Here is a 21,507-nt window from a genome sequence, read left to right as displayed (position 1 = left end):
CACAAAATTGTCTGGGTGACCCCAAACTTTTGAACGGTAGTGTATACTAGGACCAACTGATGCCATAAAGTAGGTTTATAAATTCAGTGCATATCATTAGCATATCCACAAATACAAGTCGTCTGATATAAGGATCCACTGCCAAAAAAAAATTTGTGGGAAGGAGATCAAAGAAACAAACAAACAAAAAAAAGAATGAAAAATAATAAACCCAGTATAGAGAGAAACAGAACGGTATCTCTGTAAGGGTTGCTCCACATGGGGCTAAAGTCCAAATCACACCAACAAGAAACATCCAAAAAAAAAGGGGAAAAAGCTTACCATGTCTCTCACTAGAACTGACACACTTCAAATAAGAGAGTCCACAATGTCATTTGTCATTTCACACAACTTGTGCTGTTTAGTAACCTCGCAGCGACTCCATTAATAGGCTACCTTGAATCAATAACCTATTGCTATCACAACGACAGGGCTACATTCTCCATTTAGTCTGACATAAGGAAACCTAGTCTACTCAGTTGGCTTGTTAATTATTTTCTCAGTAACGTAGTCCTTTGCCTTACTTGGGTCTTTGAATTTTTCAACTGTACCGTCTGGAAGTGTGATTTTCAGCTCAGCAGGGTATACAATGCCGAAGCGAAGATCCGTGATCTTGCCATCCCGTGGCAGTTTCTTTACTTCGTTGAACTTGGCCCATTGTCTGCTAACCTCCAGGCTATAGTTGGGAAAAATACGGATATCATCCCCATCGGTCGTCCTCAGGAGTTTCCCCCGCAGCCTTTTTCAGAATCTCCACTTTCTCTTGATAGTAGTGGCATCTGACAATGAAAGTTCTGGGTAGGCCTCCTTGGGGATCGTCCCTTCGGTCCAAGGTGCGCAGAGCTCGGTCAAGCAGAGGCGCTTTCCCCATATCCAATGTCTCGCCCAGGATGTGTGATATGTAGTTGACCGGCCCCTTGACACGCTCTCTTCCTTCTTTCACCCCAATTATCCGCAAGTTGCAGCGACATGATCCATTTTCCAGGTCTTCGTTGCGTGCTTTCAAATTGGCTACGTCTTTCTTCATTGTTGCCACCTCACGTTCAAGAGTACTCACTATAGAAGTCTGTTCGCTAGCATCATCTTCAACTTGTTGGAACTGCTGCTCCAAAGCACCGATTCTACCGTTAACACAGTCCATGCCCGCTTTCAATTCCTCCCTGAGTTGGTCCACCTGACTTTTAATGTCTGCTCATCGATTTTCACCAGGAGTTCTTCCTTTAGGGAAACAATCGCTTGGAGTATTGGTTCTTGTCCCAATGAGTCCTTGGCCATAGATGAGCTAGTGCTAGCTGGAGTGTTAGCTGACTTAGCCGGTCTGCCATGACCAGACATGGTAACTAAATAACTAATAGGCTATACAAAGGAAAATATAGCGGCTTTATAGGTTAAGTCATGCGCTAATTGTCGACTAGTCGTAATTTACCTTACTCCAATCTGTGAACAGTGGGGTAAAAAAGTATTTAAATCAGTCACCAATTGTGCAAGTTCTCCCACTTAAAAAGATGAGAGAGGCCTGTAATTTTCATCAGAGGTATACCTCAACTATGAGAGACAGAATGGGGGGAAAGAATCCAGGAAATCACACTGTCTGATTTTTAAAGAATTTATTTGCAAATTATGGTGGAAAATAAGTATTTGGTCAATAACAAAAGTTCATCTCAATACTTTGTTATATACCCTTTGTTGGCAATGACAGAGGTCAAACGTTTTCTGTAAGTCTTCACAAGGTTTTCACACACTGTTGCTGGTATTTTGGCCCATTCCTCCATGCAGATCTCCTCTAGAGCAGTGATGTTTTGGGGCTGTCGCTGGGCAACACGGACTTTCAACTCCCTCCAAAGATTTTCTATGGGGTTGAGATCTGGAGACTGGCTAGGCCACTCCAGGACCTTGAAATGCTTCTTACGAAGCCACTCCTTCGTTGCTTGGGCGGTGTGTTTGGGATCATTGTCATGCTGAAAGACCCAGCCACGTTTCATCTTCAATGCCCTTGCTGATGGAAGGAGGTTTTCAGTCAAAATCTCACGATACATGGCCCCATTCATTCTTTCCTTTACACGGATCAGTCGTCCTGGTCCCTTTGCAGAAAAACAGCCCCAAAGCATGATGTTTCCACCCCCATGCTTCACAGTAGGTATGGTGTTCTTTGGATGCAACTCGGCATTCTTTCTCCTCCAAACACGACAAGTTGAGTTTTTACCAAAAAGTTCTGTTTTGGTTTCATCTGACCATATGACATTCTCCCAATCCTCTTCTGGATCATCCAAATGCTCTCTAGTGCCGCTTTTCCACTACCAACGCGGCTGAGTTGGGCTGAGCCGTGCCGTGCTGAGTCGGGCTGAGTCTAGCTGAGTGGGGCTGTTGGAGTTGCATTTCGACTACAACCGCGCTGAACCGTGCTGGCTGGAAGTGGGTGGACACATTGGGTGGAGTTAGCAAAAGTGGGTGGACGTCACGTGATGTCGTTAGGCGGCGCAAACAGTGACATCAGTGACCTTTTAAGCGGTAGTCTCACGACCCAGATAGTAAACAATAAACATGGAGGACATGGAGTCGTTAGTGTTGCTGGTCTTGGTGCTGTGGCTTGTTGTCACCGACAACGCCAACAGATACTGGCAAGAGCGTATAGATGAGGCGAGGCGCATAAGGCTTCAGAAATTCTCGTAATTCGTAATTATTCTTCTTCCGGGTTTACGGTGTTTACAGATCCCAGCGTGCTCGCGGGGCGTGTGTGGGCATGTGAGGACACTCCTCCTCACCAATCAGTGCACAGGGGAGTGTCTGCTCACGCCCCTAGCCCCACTCGGCTCGGTTTGGCTCGCTTCAGCCCCACTCCAAAACCGTGCGAGTTTTGGGTGCTGAGTAGGGCTGAAGCGAGCTGAGTTGTGCTGCTCTAAGGTAGTCGAAACGCGAGCCGTGTCGGGCTGAAGTGAGCTGAAGTGAGCTGAAAAAGGGTAGTGGAAAAGGGCCATAGCAAACTTCAGACGGGCCTAAGCAGGGGGACACGTCTGGCACTGCAGGATTTGAGTCCCTGGCGGCGTAGTGTGTTACTGATGGTAGCCTTTGTTACTTTGGTCCCAGCTCTCTGCAGGTCAATCACTAGGTCCCCCTGTGTGGTTCTGGGATTTTTGCTCACCGTTCTTGTGATCATTTTGACCCCACGGGGTGAGATCTTGCGTGGAGCCCCAGATCGAGGGAGATTATCAGTGGTCTTGTATGTCTTCCATTTTCTAATAATTGCTCCCACAGTTGATTTCTTCACACCAAGCTGCTTACCTATTGCAGATTCAGTCTTCCCAGCCTGGTGCAGGTCTACAATTTTGTTTCTGGTGTCCTTTGACAGCTCTTTGGTCTTGGCCATAGTGGAGTTTGGAGTGTGACTGTTTGAGGTTGTGGACAGGTGTCTTTTATACTGATAACGAGTTCAAACAGGTGCCATTAATACAGGTAACGAGTGGAGGACAGAGGAGCCTCTTAAAGAAGTTGTTACAGTTCTGTGAGAGCCAGAAATCTTGCTTGTTTGTAGGTGACCAAATACTTATTTTACTGAGGAATTTACCAATTAATTCATTAAAAATCCTACAATGTGATTTCCTGGATTCTTTCCCCCCATTCTGTCTCTCATAGCTGAAGTGTACCTATGATGAAAATTACAGGCCTTTCTCATCTTTTTAAGTGGGAGAACTTGCACAATTGGTGGCTGACTAAATACTTTTTTGCCCCACTGTAATTTCAATTCTAGCAGAGATCCACAAAACACGTCTACATGGCTCTGCTACCGGAAGTCCTCTCCAAGCTTTTCATCTGTAGCCTATTCACTAAAATGGGGCAGTCCGGCAGGAACGTTAGTCCAACACCGTAGCGGAGACGCTTTCACGTAAAGGCAGCAACAGCCACCATCAAACGGTGCGAGTGGAATCTTGTTCTCAGACTAGAAATTTTCTTTAATGACTGACTTGAACGCTGGGGACTTGAGACTGGACTCGGACTCTAGGTGTAGGTGACTCAACTGCAACACTGGTGCATGGTATATTTATTATGAAATCCTCTCATTGTGCAGGATAATGAGGGGAAATCAGCATGTGAAATTGTCCATGTAGTGATTTTCAGAGACACAGTTAATTCAGTTAATAATAGGAATTAAAAAAAACGAGACAAACTAACTGAAAAAGAAAGATCGTGGGCTAATGACCTGTTGAATAATGTTGCTAAGTAGATCACTGTCATGTTCTGACAAGCAGAATGTGTTGCTAGAACGGTCCCCAAAAAAAAGTGTACGGTCATAACCTCCTTCCGTTCCCCCTCTCTCCGACTCTCGACCCCTCCACACCAAAAGTGGGCCCCTCACAAAAGGCATAGAGAGGGGAATTCTTTCAGGCCTCTTTTCCTGGGATCGGAGACAAAAGGGCCGCAGACCCCCACGACACAGAGGAGACGAGATCAGATAGAACAAGGACCCCCACTCGTTCTCTCTCCCTCTTTCTTTCTTCCCCTCTCTCCTGCAGGGAGGTTAATTTAACTTTGGCTAATTAACATGTGGCACGGCTACAGGGTGAAATGCCGCCGCTGGCAGACAGGGCCCCCCTCCTCACTGCTCTCTTTGTTAATTTTCAAGAAAGTGGCATTCATGAAGCGTTAATAATTTGCACCTTTTTTGTCCTCTCTCCCTCTTTTTTCCCCCCCTCTCTTCTTGCACAACCCAACAATGACAGCTTCAAGGTACCTTTTTGCCAGTGCTGCCTCTCTCTCTCTCTCTCTCTCTAACCAACCAATCCCTTGCTTCCCCCCCCCCTTTCTTTTTCAAGCTCCACAGGTTCAGCTCCACCTACTTCAATCTGGACCCTCAACGGCAGCACTTAGTGGTGAATGAATTGGAACGCGAGTGACCGCCGTGAAAGGAGGAAGGGGAGAGCGAGTGAATGTGAACGCTAATAGACAAGGTGTCACTTGAGTGTGGAGTGGGGGGTTTCACACGTTTAGAGTGCAGAGACGTGGCGAAAAAGGAAGAAAAGATTTTTCCCACCCCCCACTTTCCATCAGGAGCAACTGTTGCTCTCCTGAGCTCGGCCAAATGTTACACAGCAACCGCACCACCGCTTCAGGTCACATCACTAAACATCTGATGGTGGAAAAAAAAAAGGCGTATGAATGATGTATTATACGCAGTTTATTTGCTTTTCATACTCAGCAGAACAGCGCGATTGTACAAAGAGGTGGGGCCAGAACGAATACGTTATGGGGGGGGGGGGGGGGGGTTCACACGTTTAGAGTGCAGAGACGTGGCGAAAAAGGAAGAAAAGATTTTTCCCACCCCCCACTTTCCATCAGGAGCAACTGTTGCTCTCCTGAGCTCGGCCAAATGTTACAGCAACCGCACCACCGCTTGAGGTCACATCACTAAACATCTGATGGTGTAGTGCACCAACCGGATAAAAACATTTATACGCATTATCCCAGCATATCATTTTTACGACTGCACAGAAACACCCTTAAGTTTCAGGTACGACTCGTTCTAGACCCGTTTTAATCCATCCACAAATAAAACGCACACAATTTCTGCCAAATGTTGACAACCAAGACATGTTCGATGGTCAAAGTTGTGTTCTTTTAATTTTTTGACTACTAAGGTAATGCAGCTAGCAAGTAAGTCAAGTTTATTTGTATAGCGCTTTTAACAAAGCAGCATTACAGAAAATTTAAACGTGAGCTAATTTTATCCCTAATTTATCCCCAATGAGCAAGCCTGGGGCAAGGAAAAACTCCCTCAGACTACATGAGGAAGAAACCTCGAGAGGAACCAGACTCAAAAAGGGAACCCATCCTCATTTGGGTGATGATAGATAGATAGCGTGATTATAAATAACTCTCTTCTATAAGTGTCTTAAATAGTCAAAGTATAACTGTGCAACCAGGAAATTCATTATAGTTTTAAAGTGCATATCACAGGTAAATTCAGGAGCAAGATCAATGGAATTCTCCTATTTTATATTAAACTTTGGTCAAATATCTGTAACATTCTGCATTCTCTGCAATTTTTTTCCCTTGCGCAATACCAGAAAAATTCAGTTGAAATCAAGCCATTTGAGGCGAATTGGTCCGCCTCTGAAAAACTTGGCATTTGGATTTCCCGGGAAACACTGATTTTCGTGACGTCACGTGCGGGACGCCCCCTTCTGAATCCTACGTCAGCGCTGGTTTGTTTGAGAAAACGACCTGGTGGTTTTCTGCAAATTTCTTCAACGTTATCGCGTAATTATTAAAATGGTTAACAGATGTATCTTAGGAGGGTGTAGCAACACCAATCTTGATGGGATTAGTACTCATCATTTCCCAAAAGACCGGACAATGAGAGAGAAATGGGAGCGCTTGGTCTACACAGGCTGTGCACTGAAATTGCGCAAGCTCGCACAGCCTGCTGGAGCTTCCTTAGGTGACGTCACGAATCTGGCTCCAGACTCCCTTGGGATTTTTCCAGACGCGTTTTGTTGTTTTATTTTTTTCTGCTGTAGACTTGTGCAAAATTACCCTTCTGGATGAGTGTGTCAAGGGACGTACTTTCATATAAAAAAAAACGAAATTGGTCCAGGATATGCACTTTAACCCGAAGTCTGTTTTGTTGAAGTTATAAACTGTTCATGACAACTGCAGGCCTCAGCCATAAAAGCATTACTGTAAGAGTCCAGAGCGTCTTCCAAGTGCGATTTTTCGACTGTCCGTATGGGGCTGTCCTCTACAGGAGCTATGTGATGAGACTCCAGCCAGACGTAGGGCATCAGGATGGATCAGGCAGGTTCGAAGAGAAGAGGAGGTCAGGATCTCAGGCTCAGGATCGACATGTAACTTAAGCTAAGTAAGTGAAGCTTAACGCTACGAGGTAAGCACTATTAAATCATGACACCCTGTTTTGTCTACAAAATAACCAGGAAAGTTTTCATCATTAACTTGATAAGCTGCATATAACTTCAGTAGAAATGAATAGAACTCTTTTTATTCTATCCACATTCACTGGCTACTCTGCTACTAGGCTATCAGCTCATATACCGTGAGTAGAGAAAAACAAAATGGCAGAGCGTGCTGCTGGACCAACTGAGGACGTAAGAACTCGAAAACAAAACCCCCAAAATAAAAAAGCAACAAAATATGGAATCAAAGTATTTGATGGTAAGAACGTACGTACGTGTGTGTGTGTGTGTGTGTGTGTGTGTGTTCTCCCCCTCAAGAATTATTATTGTAGCATTTTTCACAAATTGCTCCTGCTGGATGTTTTGAATAAAGTTTTTATTTATCGAATTTACAAAAAAAAAACCTCTCTCAAAATCCAGTAAATAAAACAATTATTCCACTCAATCTTGTCGTACATGGCTTATCGCCAACTTGGTGCTACGTGCCTCATCAGCTATCAGTTCATGTACGACTCGATTTCATGGAAGAACTGGTAAATATTCATTTCTACTCAAGTTATATATGTAGCTTGTCAAGTTACTCATGAGAGATCAGTGAGGGACCGACTCTTTATAGCTGCTATAACATACACTTGTGTTCAAAATAATAGCAGTCCAACACGACTAACCAGATCAATCACTGGTTTTGGTGGAAATTATATTACTACATGGCAAATAATTTACCAGTAGGTGTAGTAGAGTCATAGAAAACCAACAGACCCAACATTCATGATATGCATGCTCCTGAGTCTGTGTAATCGAATAATTAAGTGAAAGGGACGTGTTCAAAATAATAGCAGTGTGGAGTTTAATTAGTGAGATCATTCATTCTGTGAAAAAACAGATGTCAGTCAGGTGGCCCTAATTTAAGGATGAAGCCAGCACATGTTGTACATCCATTTCTCTCTGAAAACCTGAGAAACATGGGTCGTTCCAGACATTGTTCAGAAGAACAGCGTGCTTTGATTAAAACATTGATTGGAGAGGTAAAACGTATACTGTAAAGAAGTGCAGAAAATGATGGGCTGCTCAGCTAAAATGATCTCCAGTGCTTTAAAATGGACAGCAAAACCAGAGAGACGTGGAAGAAAACAGAAGAATTCGAATGGATCGAAGAATAGCCAGAATGGCAAAGACTCAGCCAATGATCAGCTCCAGGGTGATCAAAGACGGTCTGAAGTTACCTGTAAGTACTGTGACAATTAGAAGACGCCTGTGTGAAGCTAATCTATCAGCAAGAAGCTCCCGCAAAGTTCCACTGTTAAAAAAAAAAAAGACGTGCTGAAGAGGATACAATTTGCCAAAGAACACATCGGCTGGCCTAAAGAGAAATGGAAAAACATTTTGTGGACTGATGAAAGTAAAATTGTTCTTTTTGGGTCCAAGAGCCGCAGACAGTTTTTCAGACGACCTCGAAACACTGAATTCAAGCCACAGTACACTCTGAAGACAGTGAAGCATGGTGGTGCAAGCATCATGATATGGGAATGTTTCTCTTACTGTGGTGTCGGGCCCATTTATCGCATACCAGGGATCATGGATCAGTTTGCATATATCAAAATACTTGAAGAGGTCATGTTGCCTTATGCTGAAGAGGAAATGCCCTTGAAATGGGTGTTTCAACAAGACAACGACCCCAAACACACCAGTAAGCGAGCAGCATCAGGGTTCAAGACCAACAAAATGAAAGTTATGGAGTGGCCAGCCCAATCCCCGGACCTTAATCCGATAGAAAACTTGTGGGGTGACATCAAAAATGCTGTTTCTGAGGCAAAACCAAGAAATGCAGAGGAATTGTGGAATGTTGTCAAATCATCCTGGGCTGGAATACCTGTTCACAGGTGCCAGAAGTTCTCAGAAACCGTGGTTATACAACTAAATATTAGTTTAGTGATTCACAGGAATACTAAATCCTTAAGATTTTTTCAGTTTATACAGTAAATATTTGGAGTTTGTAATGAAAAATGCAGACACTGCTTTTTTTTGAACAGCCCAATGTTCATTTTTCTTCATTTTCTGTAAAGTAATTAAAATATTCATACATTTTTCTTCATGTTTTGATGTAGAATATAATGTGCATTGTTCCCAATGCATGGAAATAAAAACTATTATAAGGATTTTGAGCTTTACTCACGTTTTTAAACACACTGCTATTATTTTGAACACAACTGTAAGTGACAACAGGAGGTAACTTATTTTACTGATGTTCCACAACATGGTTTTATTTTTAATAAAGAAAAATAAATCCCTAGCCTTGGAACTTTGTTGTGGATGAATAAAACTCCGTAGGATGTGCTGTTCGAGGAAAATAATCAACTTTTGTTGTGGTAACAGAACTGCATCACAGCGACGCGTTCATTTTTTTTGTATTAAAGCAAAAATAATTTCACATGACCACTCTGGGCCACGCCCTCTACTTTAGTCTGATGATAGAGCAAATTCCTGATAAACCATGTGCTGAGGAAGAAACTGATTCAGCTAGGATTGTTTTTAAGCGCTGTGACAGTGGCGGCTGGTGGTCTCTGAAATAGGAGAAGCTCAGTTTTAGGTCTACGCAGGCTTGTAGTACTCGAGTCCGACTCCTGCCCTAATTTTAAGGGCTCTTGACTTGGATTTTTTGTAACAGGCCATCATAATTTGGCGCCTTGGTGACATCAGATAGACTCTCGGGTGTGCTGTAAACGACTCGCACCTACACGGGATTAAGCCACAATCAGTGCACCTGTATAAAAACGCATGCACTTTGCGAAGTATTGAGTTGCGTTGCTGACACAACCTGTTTGTGCCTCGCTCGACCTGTTTCACCGTTTTACGATTTGGCCTGCTGTTCTGGATTGTTTACCGTCTTCACTTGTATTAATAAACGCACCTTCTGCACTTCCAACCGTCTCTGACAGAATACTTCACACTCCCTGATAGAGAAGCACGTTCAGCTGTTTATACGGCATGTTCAGGGCGCTGAAACAGCCGCCGTCAAATGGCGCGGTTGGAGTCTTGTTCTCAGACTCAACTTGGATCAGTAGTGGACTCGACTACAACACTGGGTCTACGTAATAAGTTTTTCAATTATTTGTGAATTCTGCCATGATGTACTCTGACTCTGCCAAGTGAACGTAAGCATTTCCTGCCTTTTGTATGCCCTGTCAAAGTTGGCCAAATCTCCTCCAAAACCCAGTTTTGACCAAACTATCCATCCCTGGGATGGGTCTCCTTCAGAGAAGTCCAACAGTACATTCCCTTGGTCAAAGTGCTGCCAGTTAACCAGTTTAGTTTGTCATATGCCCCTTTTCCACCAAAGCAGTTCCAGGGCTGGTTCGGGGCCAGTGCTTAGTTTGGAACCAGGTTTTCTGTTTCCACTGGCAAAGAACTGGCTCTGGGGCCAGAAAAACCGGTTCCAGGCTAGCACCAGCTCTCTGCTGGGCCAGAGGAAAGAACCGCTTACGTCAGCAGGGGGGCGGAGTTGTTAAGACCAACAACAATAACAAGACCGCGAAAGATCGCCATTTTTAAGCGACGAGAAGCAGCAGCTGTACAAACACGAAGTCCTCCATTATTATTATTATTGTTGTTGTTGCTGCTTCTTCTGTGTTGTTTTTGCGTCGATATTCGCGCCAAGGTTTACGAGCCTATCCTCGTAAGGAAGAGCATCAACATCAGGTCGACGACATTAGTGACGTTTGCCATTTTGCACAGCGAGCTGGCTGGATTTCCCCTTAAAATAAACAAACAGCCTTTACTGAACCAAAACAAAAGCAAGTACCAAACTCTACGAGCTATACAAGTGGAAATAGGAAGGACGAGCAGCAGCGAGTCTCACGACTTGACTTGCCAACAAACCGCATGATGGACTGAGCTTGAATCCCGGTCAGTCACATGACATTCAAAAGAGATGAAAGTTCCTCCAATTGTCCTACAGAAGCCCAGCGTCCGGTCCCGCCTTACTGTCAGAGACTCTCCACAGAACCCCAGTGAAGCTGGACGTCCTGAAATCACGTTTTAAAAGCATATCCTGTCGTCGCATTAAACTACGGACACTCCTGATTTTGTCTATTGACTGTCTCTCACCATGAACAGGTCTCGAGCGCCGATGTCCAGGGCCAGAAGAAAAGCCTTCTCGAAGCGCCGGTGCCTGAAATGAAGCAGTACAACACTGGAGCGTTAGAGCGCGCCTATCCAGAGCTCTCGATATCATTCGGTCACCATGGTGTTTTTACCTCATATGTTAACAAATTTTGTATGTGAAAAAATCTGATAAAGAAAGAGACTGCATTTGATAAGCAAGCTACAGTGGGACAAAAAAGTATTTAGTCAGCCACCAATTGTGCAAGCTCTTCCACTTAAAAAGATGAGAGGCCTGTAATTTTCATCATAGGTACACTTCAACTATGAGAGACAGAATGGGGGGAAAGAATCCAGGAAATCACATTGTAGGATTTTTAATGAATTAATTGGTAAATTCCTCGGTAAAATAAGTATTTGGTCCCCTACAAACAAGCAAGATTTCTGGCTCTCACAGACCTGTAACAACTTCTTTAAGAGGCTCCTCTGTCCTCCACTCGTTACCTGTATTAATGGCACCTGTTTGAACTCGTTATCAGTATAAAAGACACCTGTCCACAACCTCAAACAGTCACACTCCAAACTCCACTATGGCCAAGACCAAAGAGCTGTCAAAGGACACCAGAAACAAAATTGTAGACCTGCACCAGGCTGGGAAGACTGAATCTGCAATAGGTAAGCAGCTTGGTGTGAAGAAATCAACTGTGGGAGCAATTATTAGAAAATGGAAGACATACAAGACCACTGACAATCTCCCTCGATCTGGGGCTCCACGCAAGATCTCACCCCGTGGGGTCAAAATAATCACAAGAACGGTGAGCAAAAATCCCAGAACCACACGGGGGGACCTAGTGAATGACCTGCAGAGAGCTGGGACCAAAGTGACAAAGGCTACCATCAGTAACACACTACGCCGCCAGGGACTCAAATCCTGCAGTGCCAGACGTGTCCCCCTGCTTAAGCCAGTACATGTCCAGGCCCGTCTGAAGTTTGCTAGAGAGCATTTGGATGATCCAGAAGAGGATTGGGAGAATGTCATATGGTCAGATGAAACTAAAATAGAACTTTTTGGTAAAAACTCAACTTGTTGTGTTTGGAGGAGAAAGAATGCCGAGTTGCATCCAAAGAACACCATACCTACTGTGAAGCATGGGGGTGGAAACATCATGCTTTGGGGCTGTTTTTCTGCAAAGGGACCAGGACGACTGATCCGTGTAAAGGAAAGAATGAATGGGGCCATGTATCATGAGATTTTGAGTGAAAACCTCCTTCCATCAGCAAGGGCATTGAAGATGAAACGTGGCTGGGTCTTTCAGCATGACAATGATCCCAAACACACCGCCCGGGCAACGAAGGAGTGGCTTCGTAAGAAGCATTTCAAGGTCCTGGAGTGGCCTAGCCAGTCTCCAGATCTCAACCCCATAGAAAATCTTTGGAGGGAGTTGAAAGTCCGTGTTGCCCAGCGACAGCCCCAAAACATCACTGCTCTAGAGGAGATCTGCATGGAGGAATGGGCCAAAATACCAGCAACAGTGTGTGAAAACCTTGTGAAGACTTACAGAAAACGTTTGACCTCTGTCATTGCCAACAAAGGGTATATAACAAAGTATTGAGATGAACTTTTGTTATTGACCAAATACTTATTTTCCACCATAATTTGCAAATAAATTCTTTAAAAATCAGACAGTGTGATTTTCTGGATTCTTTCCCCCCATTCTGTCTCTCATAGTTGAAGTGTACCTATGATGAAAATTACAGGCCTCTCTCATCTTTTTAAGTAGGAGAACTTGCACAATTGGTGACTGACTAAATACTTTTTTGCCCCACTGTATGAACAAAATTCCCTGATTATTCCAGTGACCCATTAACTTTGGAAAAAACACAATGAAAAAAATAAACATAGAAAAGGGCAGGCAAATGAAAGAGCAGGAGCTCTGTTTGCTGCGTGTGTGTGTGTGTGTGCGTGCACATACCTGAGCAGGTGATGGAAGAATCTTCGTGCGTAGCGGCTGATGGGGTCTCGATACTCCAGTATGACCGTGTCTGTTAAAGCTCTGGATGGAGAGTAGAACATCCCCAGAGCAGCTTCTAACTGAGCTACACACACAAAAAATAGTGTTCATGAACATTTTATAACATCAGTTAAAAAAACAAACAAAACTGACCCTTAATTCAGCTCTTTCTGTGGATCTTCATCTCACCATCTAACATTACACGCACACATTTATTCCACAAGGTTGAGTGGAATAACTGTTTTATTCTACCCACATTCGCTGGATTTTTTGAAAAACGGAGCTTTTTTTTTTTTTCAAATTCAATAAATAAAAACTTTATACAAAACATCTGACAAAATAATTTCCTTTTCGGTGGACTTCTTAAAAACCTATCGACGGCTGCAATGAACTGACTTTAAAGGAACAGTCCACCGTACTTCCATAATGAAATATGTTCTTCTCTGAATTGAGACGAGCTGCTCCGTACCTCTCCGAGCTTTGTGCGACCTCCCAGTCAGTCAGACGCACTGTCACTCCTGTTAGCAATGTAGCTAGGCTCAGCATGGCCAATGGTATTTTTTGGGGCTGTAGTTAGATGCGACCAAACTCTTCCGCGTTTTTCCTGTTTACATAGGTTTATATGACCAGTGATATGAAACAAAGTTCAGTTACACAAATTGAAACGTGGCGATTTTCTATGCTATGGAAAGTCCGCACTATAATGACAGGCGTACTAACACCTTCTGCACGCTTCGGCAGCGCATTGATACCTTCACTCCTGTTTTTTTTTTCTCTCCCCCGCCCCCCCTAACTTCCATCAATACAACCAACGTGACCACCAAGACAAGTAGCCTGCACTCCTTGGAACACAGTCTAGTCAGGGGGAGAGGGGGAAAACAGGAGTGAAGGTATCAATGTGCTGTCGAAGCGCGCAGAAGGTGTTAGTACGCCTGTCATTATAGTGCGGACTTTCCATAGCATAGAAAATCGCTACGTTTCAATTTGTGTAACTGAACTTGTTTCATATCACTGGTCATATAAACCTATGTAAACAGGAAAAACGCGGAAGAGTTTGGTCGCATCTAACTACAGCCCCAAAAAATACCATTGGCCATGCTGAGCCTAGCTACATTGCTAACAGGAGTGACAGCGCGTCTGACTGACTGGGAGGTCACGCAAAGCTCGGAGAGGTACGGATCAGCTCATCTCAATTCAGATAAGAGCATATTTCATTATGGAAATACGGTGGACTGTTCCTTTAACGTTGTTGTTTTTTTTTTGTAGAAAGTGCCATCTTACTGTCGTGCCGAGGTATAGAACAGCTTTAGACGTTTATTTAATGCTTCCTTGGACATTTCAGTTCTGTCATTTCCAAATTTCTTTGAGCTTTTGAACCAGACTAAAAAAAAAAAAAAAAAGTTTTAATGCTGAAAAATGAAGAATGTAAGCAAACTGGTGAAATGACGGTAGCAAATTGTAAAAAATGCAATGTCTCATCTCATCTCATTACCTCTAGCCGCTTTATCCTGTTCTACAGGGTCGCAGGCAAGCTGGAGCCTATCCCAGCTGACTACGGGCGAAAGGCGGGGTACACCCTGGACAAGTCGCCAGGTCATCACAGGGCCGACACATAGACACAGACACCCATTCACACTCACATTCACACCTACGGTCAATTTAGAGTCACCAGTTAACCTAACCTGCATGTCTTTGGACTGTGGGGGAAACCGGAGCACCCAGAGGAAACCCACGTGGACACGGGGAGAACATGCAAACTCCGCACAGGAAGGCCCTCGCCGGCCCCGGGGCTCGAACCCGGACCTTCTTGCTGTGAGGCGACAGTGCTAACCACTACACCACCGTGCCGCCCAAATTTTTGAAAAATAAAAAGGGGAAAAATGTTTTTACCATTCAATACTTTCATTCTAAATGTTTTTTTTGTCTTTTTTGAGGTTTTGTTTTCGAGTAGAGTTTTTATTTCGTCCTCCACTGGTTCAGCAACATGCTGCGCCATTTTGTTTTTCTCCACTCACGGTATACAGTGGTGCTTGAAAGTTTGTGGACCCTTTAGAATTTTCTATATTTCTGCATAAATATGACCTAAAACATCATCAAGTCCTAAAAGTAGATAAAGAGAACCCAGTTAAACAAATGAGACAAAAATATTATACTTGGTCATTTATTTATTGAGGAAAATGATCCAATATTACATATCTGTGAGTGGCAAAAGTATGTGAACCTCTAGGATTAGCAGTTAATTTGAAGGTGAAGTTAGAGTCAGGTGTTTTCAATCAATGGGATGACAATCAGGTGTGAGTGGGCACCCTGTTTTATTTAAAGAACAGGGATCTATCAAAGTCTGATCTTCACAACACATTTGTGGAAGTGTATCATGGCACGAACAAAGGAGATTTCTGAGAACCTCAAAAAAAGCACTGTTGACACTCATCAGGCTGGAAAAGGTTACAAAACCATCTCCAAAGAGTTCAGACACCACCAATCCACAGTCAGACAGACTGTGTACAAATGGAGGAAATTCAAGACCATTGTTACCCTCCCCAAGAGTGGTCAACCAACAAAGATCACTCCAAGAGCAAGGCGTGTAATAGTTGGCGAAGTCACAAAGGACCCCAGGGTAACTTCTAAGCAACTGAAGGCCTCTCTCACATTGGCTAATGTTAATGTTCATGAGTCCACCATCAGGAGAACACTGAACAACAATGGTGTGCATGGCAGGGTTGCAAGGAGAAAGCCACTGCTCTCCAAAAAGAACATTGCTGCTCGTCTGCAGTTTGCTAAAGATCATGTGAACAAGCCAGAAGGCTATTGGAAAAATGTTTTGTGGATGGATGAGACCAAAACAGAACTTTTTGGTTTAAATGAAAAACGTTATGTTTGGAGAAAGGAAAACATTGCATTGCAGCATAAAAACCTTATCCCATCTGTGAAACATGGCGCTGGTAGTATCATGGTTTGGACCTGTTTTGCTGCATCTGGGCCAGGACGGCTTGCCATCATTGATGGAACAATGAATTCTGAATTATACCAGCGAATTCTAAAGGAAAATGTCAGGACATCTGTCCATAAACTGAATCTCAAGAGAAGGTGGGTCATGCAGCAAGACAATAACCCTAAGCACACAAGTCGTTCTACCAAAGAATGGTTAAAGAAGAATAAAGTGAATGTTTTGGAATGGCCAAGTCAAAGTCCTGACCTTAATCCAATGGAAATGTTGTGGAAGGACCTGAAGCGAGCAGTTCATATGAGGAAACCCACCAACATCCCAGAGTTGAAGTTGTTCTGTACGGAGGAACGGGCTAAAATTCTTCCAAGCCGGTGTGCAGGACTGATCAACAGTTACCGCAAACGTTTAGTTGCAGTTATTGCTGCACAAGGGGGTCACACCAGATACTGAAAGCAAAGGTTGACATACTTTTGCCACTCACAGATATGTAATATTGGATCATTTTCCTCAATAAATAAATGACCAAGTATAATATTTTTGTCTCATTTGTTTAACTGGGTTCTCTTTGTCTACTTTTAGGACTTGTGTGAAAATCTGATGTTGTTTTCGGTCACATTTATGCAGAAATATAGAAAATTCTAAAGGGTTCACAAACTTTCAAGCACCACTGTATAAGCTGATAGCCTAGTAGTAGAGTCACCAATCAGAGTGTGCGATTGCTCATATCCAGTGAGTGTGGAAAATACACAGTTGCGCAAAGATATTAAGTTTATCTTCACACCACCATATAATGTTCTTTATATTATATGGACACATCCCCCCCCAAAAAAAACCCCAAAAATGCAAGAATTTTAATTCTGAACCGATTCACCATTCTGACAAAGCACATCTAGTCAGTAGGAAAACACTTGGAGTGACGCCATCAGAGTGAAATATCGCTGATTACAACACCGATATTTCACGCTGAAAGGAATTTTTAAGTCTCTTCCAGACGAGGAAAGTCAGACTATTTGATCATTTTTTGGGACAAGTCATGGAATATCAGGGAATTTTGTTCATAGCTTGTTTAAATTTTGACACATTTTCGATGGAATAAAAACATGTTCTATTCCCTTCTAGCGGGTTTCGTTCATTTGGTTTGACAGCATGCAACAGTGTTAGCATATCGCTTATCCTACCTATCCTATTTACGTCACTCTACCCAATGGAGAATGAGCGTTGAATACGATATTGCACGGTTGTCAAGACAGCATGATGTCACACGTCGGAGACGGGAAGATTCTGTTTGCAGTCAAGTCATGTAAAAGAAGCTGTGCAAGATCTCATCGCTACTTCATTCATCCTCAGGCTCCATGTTACAATTCTCACGTTCTTACCTTCCGTCTGCTCGTCCAGGGCTTTTCTGAGCAGGTGATCAGTCACAGAGATGAGACCACGATAGCAGTCCGCTCCCATCATGCACCAGTCCATGTTACCCAGAATGCCCAGTGCGGCATCCACCTCTCCACAGCGCAAACGATGCTGCAGGACTTCACCCGGCCCCAGCTGGGCCCCGTTCAGTACACCTAAACAACACACACAGAGCATCTCAAACATCAGGTACAACACACACACAGCCTGCTTCATTAATGTTTTTGCACAATGGGTTTATAAATATCATTTAATAAAGAAGTTAAACCACTACAAAAATATTTTTCATTATATCATACACGCACGCGTAAAAACCAAAGCTTGAGCTATTTCACACAAGTCGATCTTAATAATAAACTGAGCTCTATTGATCACAGAAAAAACCAACAGTATTTTGTACACGTATAATAAACACACACTCGAAGAAACGGTTTCGATTTTCATCAGCCAGGAGACACACGCAAAGATACACATCTGCACCACAATTACCTAATAGTCATAAATAATAATCATATTTCATAGATGTACAGTGGTGCTTGAAAGTTTGTGAACCCTTTAGAATTTTCTATATTTCTGCATAAATATGACCTAAAACATCATCAGATTTTCACACAAGTCCTAAAAGTAGATAAAGAGAACCCAGTTAAACAAATGAGACAAAAATATTATACTTGGTCATTTATTTATTGAGGAAAATGATCCAATATTACATATCTGTGAGTGGCAAAAGTATGTGAACCTTTGCTTTCAGTATCTGGTGTGACCCCCTTGTGCAGCAATAACTGCAACTAAACGTTTGCGGTAACTGTTGATCAGTCCTGCACACCGGCTTGGAGGAATTTTAGCCCGTTCCTCCGTACAGAACAGCTTCAACTCTGGGATGTTGGTGGGTTTCCTCACATGAACTGCTCGCTTCAGGACCTTCCACAACATTTCGATTGGATTAAGGTCAGGACTTTGACTTGGCCATTCCAAAACATTAACTTTATTCGTCTTTAACCATTCTTTGGTAGAACGACTTGTGTGCTTAGGGTCGTTGTCTTGCTGCATGACCCACCTTCTCTTGAGATTCAGTTTATGGACAGATGTCCTGACATTTTCCTTTAGAATTCACTGGTATAATTCAGAATTCATTGTTCCATCAATGATGACAAACCGTCCTGGCCCAGATGCAGCAAAACAGGCCCAAACCATGATACTACCGCCACCATGTTTCACACATGGGATAAGGTTCTTATGCTGGAATGCAGCGTTTTCCTTTTGCCAAACATAACGCTTCTCATTTAAACCAAAAAGTTCTATTTTGGTCTCATCCTTCCACAAAACATTTTTCCAATAGCCTTCTGACTTGTCCACATGATCTTTAGCGAGCAGCAATGTTCTTTTTGGAGAGCAGTGGCTTTCTCCTTGCAACCCTGCCATGCACGCCATTGTTGTTCAGTGTTCTCCTGATGGTGGACTCATGAACATTAACATTAGCCAATGCGAGAGAGGCCTTCAGTTGCTTAGAAGTTACCCTGCGGTCCTTTGTGACCTCGCCGACTATTACACGCCTTGCTCTTGGAGTGATCTTTGTTGGTCGACCACTCCTGGGGAGGGTAACAATGGTCTTGAATTTCCTCCATTTGTACACAATCTGTCTGACTGTGGATTGGTGGAGTCCAAACTCTTTAGAAATGGTTTTGTAACCTTTTCCAGCCTGATGAGCATCAACAACGCTTTTTCTGAGGTCCTCAGAAATCTCCTTTGTTTGTGCAATGATATACTTCCACAAACGTGTTGTGAAGATCAGACTTTGATAGATCCCTGTTCTTGAAATAAAACAGGGTGCCCACTCACACCTGATTGTCATTCCATTGATTGAAAACACCTGACTCTAACTTCACCTTCAAATTAACTGCTAATCCTAGAGGTTCACATACTTTTGCCACTCACAGATATGTAATATTGGATCATTCTCCTCAATAAATAAATGACCAAGTATAATATTTTTGTCTGATTTGTTTAACTGGGTTCTCTATCTACTTTTAGGACTTGTGTGAAAATCTGATGATGTTTTAGGTCATATTTATGCAGAAATATAGAAAATTCTAAAGGGTTCACAAACTTTCAAGCACCACTGTAAAAGGCTTAAATGTTGTTAGGTTGTGTTTTGAATTTTTTTTTTTAGATACACACACCGGTCACTTTTTATTAAGAACACCCATACATCCACCTGCTGTTTGACGCAGTTCTCCAATCAGCCTTGAAAGCAGCACAATGCGTCAAATCACGAGCTTCAGCTAATTAACGTTCTCTTTATTCAAACATCCAAATGGGAAAAACTGTGATCTCAAAGCGCGACTTTCTTTCACCGTGGCATGGGTGTTGGTTTGAGCCCGATGGACTGGTTTGAGTATTTCAGAACCTGCTGATCTCCTGGGGTTTGTTTTGGTGCAAAAAAAACATCACCGAGTGAGCGAGCGACAGTTCTGTGGGTGGAAACAAACGCCTTGTTGATAAGAGAGGTCAGAGGAAAATGGACGGATTCGTGGTTCGAGCTTTTTTTTGCCAGGAAGGATATAGTAACTCATAGCAACTCTTTACAACTGTGGTGAACAGAAAAGCATCCAACAGCAGAAAGAACAGGTCCTGTGAAGTAGAGGTCTGCGCGGGACAGAATTTTCAGTCCCGCTCCCACCCGCTCCCGCATTGTGCAGTCCCGCTCCCGCAAAGAATTATGATTTTCAGTCCCGCTCCTGCCCGCAAATCCCGCATGATGCAGACGTTCGCGTTATTTCTCACGAAAGTTCTTGTCATTGGCTTAGGGAATTAAACATGCTGAGCTTAGCCGAGCTCTCCACTGACCGATCCTTCACCTAGCGCACGTAGCGAGGGCGCGCGTTGCTAGGCGGCATGCGCAGCTGAGGCTTTACAGGGATACCCAACACACCTACCAAAATCTACAGTGGATATTAAGAATATTGTACATTGCACATAGCTTATATGTCACTCCTCACATTTACATTCTAGGAAATACAAGTAGGCCTATAAGAAATTAATATAATTTAAAGACACAGCGTGATGGTGCCCCGCCCCCTACTTACATGGCGATTCAGGCCTGATGTACCTGATTTATGGCCGTTGTATGTCAGAACCTTTTGGCACTTATCACAACAAGCAAAGGGCAGCTGATTTCCCTCTGCGTCGTACACGAGTGAGAACGACTTCCAAATGTCTGATTTCAGGACTCTTGACTTTTTAACGGTAAATGTCCCTCTTTTTAAAGCAGCACTCACTTCTGAAGCACTGTGAGCTTCACTAGAGGAGCTCTGCTCTTCTGCCATGATCGGAGATCTCAAACACGGACGAGCGGAAAGGAATCGGAAACGTACGCGAGATTAGACCACGTCCGCAAATTTAGGCATCTTAAAATGTTTTTATTAATGCCAAATAAAATATCCAGCACAAATTATATATGATAGACATAAATTAATAATTTATAAATTTTATTTTAAACACGTTTTTAGTTAGCAGGACTGCAGCTTATCACCTCTCCCGCCCGCTCCCGCATTGTGCACTCCCCCTCCTGCCCGCAATGAGCTTTCAAAATTTGTCCCGTGCCGCACTGCTTTGCGTCGGGTCCCGCGGGTCCCCCGCGGGAGTGCAGGGCTCTACTGTGAAGAACAGGAGTCTTGGAATAAAGAAGTAGCTCATATTAAAGTGGGCGGTGAGTGGATAATATAGTAAAAATGGACTGTAGAACAAATTAACCAGTGGGTACTAAACCAGAACGTCAAGGACATAGTCACTCATCTGACCTGCCATCAAAACGACCATGACGACCAAAACATCAAACGTGATAATGTGAGAGAGAGGACCAACCTCCACGCCAAATTGTTTACAACAGGAAAATCAACAAAGGACGAGATTTTGTTCCCCGACAGAAGATCAGCCCAAAGCATCGATCGGAACTGAATTCGCGTGATAAATGAGAGACGATTCTAGTCAGAAGAAAATTGAACGAATTACTAATTTGTTCGCAAAAGTTTGACAATACAATGACCAAGTGTTGTGCAGAAGGTCGAGTTCTTTCAAATAAAACAATCAGAACTGA

General features: G+C 43.3%; 1 protein-coding gene across 2 annotated transcripts in view; it reads right to left on the bottom strand.

The window, feature by feature from the left end:
- Window positions 1-21,507, bottom strand: part of wdpcp (WD repeat containing planar cell polarity effector) — a 259,832-nt gene that overhangs the window by 44,709 nt on the left and 193,616 nt on the right. For both annotated transcript variants that reach the window (XM_060933429.1, XM_060933430.1), the window contains 3 exons: window positions 17,378-17,566; window positions 13,016-13,139; window positions 11,049-11,112 (listed from right to left, as the gene is read on the bottom strand). In XM_060933429.1, the coding sequence (XP_060789412.1) occupies window positions 11,049-11,112; window positions 13,016-13,139; window positions 17,378-17,566 (377 nt within the window). The remainder of the gene's footprint in view (window positions 1-11,048; window positions 11,113-13,015; window positions 13,140-17,377; window positions 17,567-21,507) is intronic.

This window comes from Neoarius graeffei, chromosome 11 (assembly GCF_027579695.1).
Source record: "Neoarius graeffei isolate fNeoGra1 chromosome 11, fNeoGra1.pri, whole genome shotgun sequence".
In the NCBI taxonomy this organism is placed as follows: domain Eukaryota; kingdom Metazoa; phylum Chordata; class Actinopteri; order Siluriformes; family Ariidae; genus Neoarius; species Neoarius graeffei.
This window is presented reverse-complemented; position numbering and strand designations above follow the sequence as displayed.